At 32.6% G+C, this 8,732-nt stretch overlaps 1 protein-coding gene across 1 annotated transcript; it reads left to right on the forward strand.

The window, feature by feature from the left end:
- Positions 1-3,382: 3,382 nt before the first annotated feature.
- LOC120276931 (transcription factor MYB1-like) lies at positions 3,383-4,762 on the forward strand. Its single transcript, XM_039283673.1, has 3 exons — positions 3,383-3,636; positions 3,726-3,855; positions 4,160-4,762. The coding sequence occupies exons 1-3, from the start codon at positions 3,498-3,500 to the stop codon at positions 4,656-4,658; spliced, it is 768 nt and encodes a 255-aa protein (XP_039139607.1). The 5' UTR covers positions 3,383-3,497; the 3' UTR covers positions 4,659-4,762.
- The last annotated feature ends 3,970 nt before the right edge of the window (positions 4,763-8,732 follow it).

The raw sequence follows: 8,732 nt of genomic DNA on the forward strand, positions 1-8,732 counted from the left end.
AGTTTCTATGTCAAAATACGGCATATTCACAAAACAATAAACTAACAAAATTCGGATTGGGCAAGATACGAATAATTTGCCAAACAAAATTTTTATCAGTCGTATGATCCCATTTTATCATAGCAAAATAAACCAGTTACTTGAATCCAAACATGAACAAATAATTTAAAATATATATGTCAAAATAATCATTAATTTTCTTTAAAAACTCCAAAAGTTCACAAAACTTGAATTTTCAAGTATATACATATAATAGGATTTATATGTGGGATACTTACCTGATTAACGCCCAAAAATACTCTCAAACCTTACACCTTTGGCATGCCCTATATTTGGGAAGAGATCCTATTAGCTTTCAAATAACAAATCGAAGTTAACAAACAATAATATTAAATAAAAAGATTTTTAGAAGGGTACAAATGCAAAAAGTTCAAAGTATTATTCTACACTCCCAAATATTGATTATTGTGAGGGTACAATAGCAATTACCCACTCTAAAAGCCAAATCAATAATTCCAACATGATCAGTGAGTACTAAAACCCTCAAAACTTCACTCACACTTTTCCAAATCACAAATTTAAAAATTCTGGGAATAATAGACACCTAACACTATAACATAGCCGAAATTCACATAATTTAGAGTACTAATCAATTTATAACATTCAATTGAATCTCCAAGTATTTCTGCAAACTTATAATTCAGACATATACTATTAAAATATGCATATCTCTTAACCTACAACTCCAAACTTAATAAAATTTTACTGACAATCAGACAACTCAAAAATGAACGACTTTCTTATTTTTCACCTTATCTAAGTCAATCTCTCTGATCATCAAAATCGGCCATGATTCTTCAAGTTCTGCACAGAAATATCATCCGAGACAATTATACTAAAAAGGCTATATCTCACAGACTACAGATGCAATCAATCTGAAATTTTGCAGGTATTTAGGTAACATCAAAATCTACATGGAGAGGGATTTCTGCTATTGTCAAAAACGAAAATCTGAAACCTCTCAAATTAAATCAACTAACAATTCCTTTCTCATGGCGAAAGATTATACCTCAATCAACTATACTTCACATTACATCAAATATATCATGCAAAATCTTATCCTTGAGATGTGATTAAATCCATACAAGCATCACGGTCAAAGGTCCTAAGAATATGCTTAGGTGCATACATCAAAAGAGAAACAAAACTCCTTCAAACTACAAATTGGGAACAAACCCTAGAAACTCAAGGTCTAAATCTAAAGTTTAAAGGTGAATCACAAATAGGAACAAATTTTAGGGTTTTCGAGAAAGAAATAAATCTAGAGCCAACCAAAGATCAATAATAATCATTAATTATGCAACAAGCTCAAAGATCCTACCTGAAAAGAAGCAAAACAACACTCGATAAGAAGATCCACTCGTCCTCGCCACGGGCACCACCATGAAGTAAAGGAAAAGAGGGCTAGGTTTTTTATAAGAGGTCGTGGCGGTGGAGCTCGCAATCGATCGTGATATTTTGTAGAACGTAAGGATAAGAGCAAGGGTTTTAAAATCTTATAAATCAATGGCTCTGATTGAAAAAGCTTGCATTGACGGCTAGGATCTAATTTAAGGGGTGGGGCTCACATTTTCAGTATGGTTCTTAATAAGTCCTTAATTATGTATATTTTTTACTATCAAAACAATACACTTAGGATGTCTTTTTTTTAACAAATTTTGCCTGGATTGGTGCTTGATTAGTTCACCACTTGTGAGTATGCAAGTTGTAGATTATGAGCTTGTATAAAAAAGAACGAAAAGGAAGTAAATCAAGGTGAAAACCAACATGAAAGATAATTCCAGAGGATTACCTGGGGGTCATACATGGCCCCATGTGATTAAGTCACTAATGAGCATAAATGCCCCCAGATTCCACAAAAACCTAGGAAGTACACGGAAGGTAGATGTTGTCTGCAATCCACATGTCTTTATTAAAGGCTGATTAGTTAGGATCCAAGAGGTAATTTAAAATCTTACTCAAGTGAGATGACAAAACCTTGGAGATAATTTTAAGTGACGAATTTATAAGGCTAAAACATGGCTGAAGTTAAAAAACAGGCTTATGGAATTTCATTTTCAATATGAGGGCTATATTAGCTCAATTGATGCGTTCCAAATTGACATGACTGAAGTAAAAGTCAGTACAAAGCTTACAGACTTTGGACATCGGTGTAATTGTTCTAATAAAAAAGAATGGCAACCATGTTGAATCAAGGAGCATTGTCTGCACCAACTTTAGATGTTGCCCGCTTGATTTCCTCCAGAGAGAATGAAACCCATAAGAAGGTGAGGTGAGCATGAATGATCTTTATTGGATTGCAGCATATTCTAATAAATTCTGAGTCGAAAGTCAAACTCAGAGTCAAACTGTTTATGAAAGTGAGACGCAAAGGTCTCGCATGCATATTTGATCGTACCCTCTTAACCCAATAATCATTATTTTAGGAGATGCAGGTTATATATATATATATATATGATTACGATTGCCTCATCTATTTGCCATTAAGTAGGAAAACTGGGTATGCAGGGGTTATTATTTTGTTTAGAGTCTCTGTATCTTTCTTTGTTGGTTTTTGTATTTTATTTTATTTATTTTGAAAAAAATAACAAATGAAACAAACACAAGAAAAAGAAAAAAAAGAAAAAGAAAAATAGAGAACAATCACTAGAGGTGAGTCACAACAAGAATAAGAAATTAACAAAATCCACAAGAAGAAAAAAAAAAGCATAACTGGTGAAGGACAATGTCTGGAAACACAGACCTGCATAGACTGACAGAAAGAGTCTCCTACTCCATGGTTGTATTTTATTTTTCTCTTTGATTGTATTTTGCTGATGTCTACTATTAGTGGGCTGTTTTAATTTACATTATTTTTGTAATGCATGTGATTTACTGACTACTAAAAAAAAAATTGGCATTGCCTGCTGAGCAGAATTATCATTTTCACAAATTATTTATTTTTTAATTTAAAAGGATGGATAAACCACTAATTAATTAAAAAAGCAAAAAGTAAAGAACAACACAACAAAAAATACTAACAAACCAATCGTAACAAAGCTAGACCATATATAAGCTATAGCATAATATGTGAGAAGAATTTCCACAAATTCTTCTCACATATATAAGTTTTTAAAATTGATCTCTTTATTTCTGCATCCTTCTGGCCGTATCAATACAAGGCAAAATGCCTTGTACACTCTTGGACCACTACTGAACGGGCCCACAGGTAGGTTTTCTAGCCTGTCAAAAGTATCAATCTTTCATCCCAAAACGACGCGTTTTTTATCATCTTCTTACAAATAGTTATTACTTCATATTTACCTACATATCTCCAGTGATGCTCTATATGATGAAAGTTCTACCTTAATTAGTTGCTATAAATCTAGTAACACAGCATGCTTGATGAATTCCATTCTTGAGCACCAAAAGCGGTAATAGCACTAGTTGTTGATAAGATGGGGAAGTGTATGGCTAAAGATGGAAACACTTCAGCCCTTCGTAGAGGAGCATGGAGTGAGGAAGAGGATTCACGGCTGAGGAGATGCATGGAGAAGTATGGTGCAATAAAATGGTGCGACGTGCCCTCCAAAGCAGGTGTGTACATATTCTTCTCTATTATTACGTTTCTTCATTATTTGTTTGAGAAGCTTTATATATATAAGCTGTGAGCAATGGTTTTGAAGGTCTGAATCGATGTCGGAAGAGCTGTAGGCTTAGGTGGCTGAACTATCTCAGTCCAAGCATCAAGAGAGGGAGGTTTGAAGATGATGAGGAGGACCTTATCATTAGGCTCCATAAGCTCCTTGGCAATAGGCAAGTCTTTGTTAACATATATCAAGCATGAAATTTGTTGGGCCAAAATGCACATATATCTCTTGTCATGATCTGCAAGATATAGACTGAAAGTATAAATGAAAGAGAAAAAAAAAGCTGGTAACTCCACCTTTCTTCATGTGAGCGAGGACAGATTCTCTGTAAACTATATTTAAACAAAGTTAATGTGAGTCTTCATGTAGATGGAGGAATGCACCGCTATTAATTAACTTGTTTAATGATCTGCATTATGCTCATATCTTGAAATGATTGATTGATTAACAAGGGTATCATTTGTTCTCAGATGGTCACTAATTGCAGGAAGACTCCCAGGAAGGACAGCCAATGATATCAAGAATCACTGGAACACTCATTTAAGCAAAAAGAGTACCGCCAAAGAGAAGTTATGGAACCCCAAAATTATTGCTAAAGGTACCGCCGGTATAAAGCCAAGAGAGAAAAAAGGAGAATTTAAGATCATCAAGCCACAACCTTGGACCATTCCAGTGAACTGGAGCTGGTTGAAGGATCAACCAGGGCACCAAGGACATTTGCAAGACAAGTCTGGAATTAATGTAGATCCACTACCACCATCAGCGAACAATATTAATGTCGCAAGGAAAAAGAGTGCAGCAGTCATCCCTGAGAAGCTTGATGATGTCTTCTTGGACATTGATGGTATGATAGTCGGGGAAATGCAGACCAGCTTTGAAGTTGGGAATATTGGAGGAAATGGAGATGGTGAGTTCTTTCTGCAAGAAGATGCAGGATGGGCTTCTTTTCTTCTGGACATGGATTTCTAGAACATTTTACTATTTTATGTAATTACTTCATAATTAATCTTTCCGTGAATCAGAAGGATGATAAGCCTCCGAATATTATCTATAACATGTTGGCTTAATTATTATCCCTTTTTGCCGAAATCATTTGCTTAATTAACTGCATGCATGCATGATTCATTTCTAGAGTGGCAGGATAAATATTCTAAGAGGTGTTTGTCAGAGGAGGCTATATTACAGCTGTTGATTTTAAATCATACTTGTTTTTTTTTTTGTTTTTTTGTTTTTAATGGCGACAAGGGTGGCTTCATGAAGTTTGTCAAAAAGATAGACATACAGATATAGTGGTGCACGATTATAGTGTGTTATAATTCGTAAAAATTCTACGATATGGGATGGACTAACACACAAAACAATTGGGACTTATTACATAGCTCGATCACAAGCCTACAATGATAGCCCCCTACAAATCTTACAATTCTAGTGGTATGACTCCTCTCACAAGGAAATTGGTAAACAGTAAATGAGTAGTACCAATATAAAATTTATAAATATCTTTTAGTACATTACTTAGGCACAAAAATTCTCATTTCATACTCTTCACCCACATTATGACTTCCCAAAAGCCTATTTACTAGTTTTTATTTATTTATTGACAAATTGAGTGACAATTAAGCACCTTTTATATTTTTGTATTTATCTTCGAGGAAGTTTATTTCGATCAGAATATACTTAAACGTCAACAAAAGTGAAAATCATTTAGTATCATACGAGTTCTGAAATTATAATAAATAATAGATTTATAGATTTATAATATATTTATCATACATTCTAATAATCTAAAAGGCCATGATCGGTGACCAGAAAACAATAAAATGATTGGTGATCACTTCTAACGAGATGCAAAGCGCGATCAGGGTGTGAGCACCTTACCCCAATAATGTATATACACACACGCTAAGGGAGGAGGCCAGAGGAAGCATCCTCAATCTCGTTTTTATTTTTAGTTTTTTTTAAATTTCAAAAATTTCCAAATTAATACTATACTCTAAAAATAGTATTTAAAAATATATTATCAAAATTTATTATTTGACCTATTGATATATTACAAAAGTAGTCACGTAGTAAAATTATATAAAAATTTATTATTTGACACCTTTGTTTTTGCAAAATTATTTTTATATAGTATAAAAATTATATTTTTAGATAGTTAAAATTTATTTGTTGACATGACTATAAACTATGATATAACATATATATTTATAAAAATATATTGTTTATTTTTGACTTTTACTGATCAGCTCCTCAAATAAAATTATTCATGTAAATTTATAGTCCTCAAATTTTATTTTTCATTAAAATTGGATGGATCGGACGGTAATACGTATCATTCGAGATATATATATATATATATATATATTTAGAAAACTTTTAAAATTTGTTTTTAGTTCCTTGAGTCAAGCACTCCCTTTATCTTCCTTCTAGTTCCGCCACTGAGTAGATGTATATAGTATGTTTCATTTTTTTTTTTTCGAAAAACATGAAAAAATCACATATTTATTAATTTGCTCTTTTCATTTTATAATGTTAATTTGTTTGGGGTGTAGTTAGTTTGATATGTTTATGTTTGTTTATTTATTTATTTTTGATAAAGTAGATAAGCTATTTATCTCTACTATTGCTGGTGGGAGTTGAGCCCTGACCTCTAACTCTTAAAAGAAAAAATAATTATTCTTTTATCACAAAGGGGGTGTGTTTGTAGAAATCTCACCAAATTTAAGAATAAAATGCTCATATATGTCTATGATTTTTATCAATCGAATTATTCTTAATCTCAATCAATATTTGGAATAATCATTTGGACAGCTCATTTGATAGAAAGGAATTGCATAGATTAAAAACATCTCTGGCAGTTGCAAATTGTTTTTAATAGATAAATCATAATTAATTAAAATAATTTAGCTGCAAATTATTAGTTCAAGGTTGTGTTTGATCCATAAAAATGAGGGATAGCACAACATAACTTTTCTTGTATTTGATTTGTAAAATAAAGTATGGGTATATGAATAAAAGAGTGGTGAGAGATAGCACCAGTTTAATTATATTTTACAAAAACCATGATACAAGAATTTAAGTGAATGACATGGCAACTACTAAACATTATTGTTTTTAAGTAAAATGAAAAATTATAGTGATGCTTGACCACTATCCATCTTCGCCAACCAGCATTCACCGCGCCAGGCGATCAGCGTCGATTGCTATGGACAAAACACCACCGGTAACCATCACTAGTCGTCGCCCACCGGTGTTATTTGGTCACTATCGCCAACAACTTACTAGCCACCATTGACTCTCGTGATTGTCCACCCGATATCATTCCATCACTCTCGCATCACCTGCGCCACTAACTAGCGCCATTGTCGACTCATTAGAATAATACAAAAGATATCATGATAATTTTATCATTTTTATCTAGTTATATTTTTATGATATTAATTGAACTTCAAATATATAACAACATTAGCAACATAAAGCACTATGTTATATTTTTAATTATCTGTATTGTGTTGCACTGGTTGTACAAAATATGCGAATCAAACTGAACCCAAGTGTTTGGGGAAAAAAGGTTATACATCAAGATGAGTATAATTTCTCTATTATATTATGCAATATGGTTAATTTAAATTACATTGCGAGTCTAGCAAACATGCACATTATTCGAGTGAGAGATGATTCACATGAGCCGGTTCCATGATGATTCTTATAGTAATCGCAAGATGTGTTCAGCGCTCAGTCCAGTTGGATTGTCTCGATTTAATAAAGCTTTTTAAAGTAAAGAAAGCGTCGGGATCTTTCAGAGATAATTACGCAATATATCGCTTAGATTATATAATAAAAAACAATAAAATTTATAAACCCAGCTTGGCAAGATTGGCTAGCCCGTCTCGATTCCCCATGGTAACTACCAGTCTGGAATAAAAGTCTACTTGGATAAGGATACTTACCTATCATTGGCTGCCAGCATCTTTGATGACGTCATGTTGATACAGTAGTGTTCTTATTTCCACAATATCAAATTGAAAAACCATTTATGGGTAAAACTCAAATTTCTGGGATTCTCAATCCTCTTCCAAACCATTTTAATAAATTATGATTTATTTAATTTTTATTTATATATATATATATATATATATCCTTTTCCAGCGGGAGTCGTTGCGTTTTCATTGGATGCTTTGAGATTTCCTTATCTCAAATAATAGCATTTCCTTGTGAAAGAAACCCAGAATTTTTATCAGGGACTTGTCAAAAACAACAGATCTGGTCTTCCTTGTCGGTGAGTGAGTGAAAGGGACACCTCCAGAGTACAGCTGAACTCATTATATTATGGTTATCCTTTATAATTTTATTGAGGTTTATGAAAGATCACCTTACTGAACATCATAAGGTTTACGCATTTGCATAGTATCATTACGTCTTACAAGTTTTACAAATATGCAAGACTTGTATAAATTTGCATAGTATCTTTAGTCCCAGTCAGAAACATGCTTCTGACTGGGACTAAAGAATATTGTATGAGAGACTGCTGAATGACGTGATATTTATACATTAATATATATATATAGTAATTGAAAGTAAGTGTATATGTCCCTGTTATTTTTATTCCTGGGTGAAAGATACCAAACTTCTCTTTATCAGTTGTTTGTCGTTCGATTTTATTTTTTCTTTATCATTGATATTTTTGTTCATCTCTTTTTCTAATAAATTTGCTGATTTATTTATTTTATTAAATTATGAATGTATCCGAAGCAGTCGCTGAAAAATGATTGCGATTGGAAAGCAAAAAGGTGTCTAGCTATCAATCTGCAATAGTATAATGTATTGGTTCAAGTTCAACCGTTCAGGTCTATTCTTGGTTGAAAGAATGCCAGACAATAAAAACTCTAACACGTAGGTCTATGGTTAGGATTTTGTCAAGATCTAGCACGACGTCGAGTGTTGTCATTCTTGTAATGAAAGAGTTAATATTTTCTATATATAAATAAATGTTTGAGATGTAATTTATCTGTATAAAAAAAAAAACCTATGTAAATAAATTTA

This window comes from Dioscorea cayenensis, chromosome 15 (assembly GCF_009730915.1).
Source record: "Dioscorea cayenensis subsp. rotundata cultivar TDr96_F1 chromosome 15, TDr96_F1_v2_PseudoChromosome.rev07_lg8_w22 25.fasta, whole genome shotgun sequence".
Classification (NCBI taxonomy): Eukaryota; Viridiplantae; Streptophyta; class Magnoliopsida; order Dioscoreales; family Dioscoreaceae; genus Dioscorea; species Dioscorea cayenensis.

Bases quoted from the DNA above. Each gene is read 5' to 3' on its own strand.
- LOC120276931 (XM_039283673.1), top strand. From the start codon at position 3,498: ATGGGGAAGTGTATGGCTAAAGATGGAAACACTTCAGCCCTTCGTAGA. The intron at 3,637-3,725 runs GTGTGTACATAT...ATGGTTTTGAAG, and splicing joins CGACGTGCCCTCCAAAGCAG to GTCTGAATCGATGTCGGAAG. The intron at 3,856-4,159 runs GCAAGTCTTTGT...ATTTGTTCTCAG, and splicing joins CATAAGCTCCTTGGCAATAG to ATGGTCACTAATTGCAGGAA.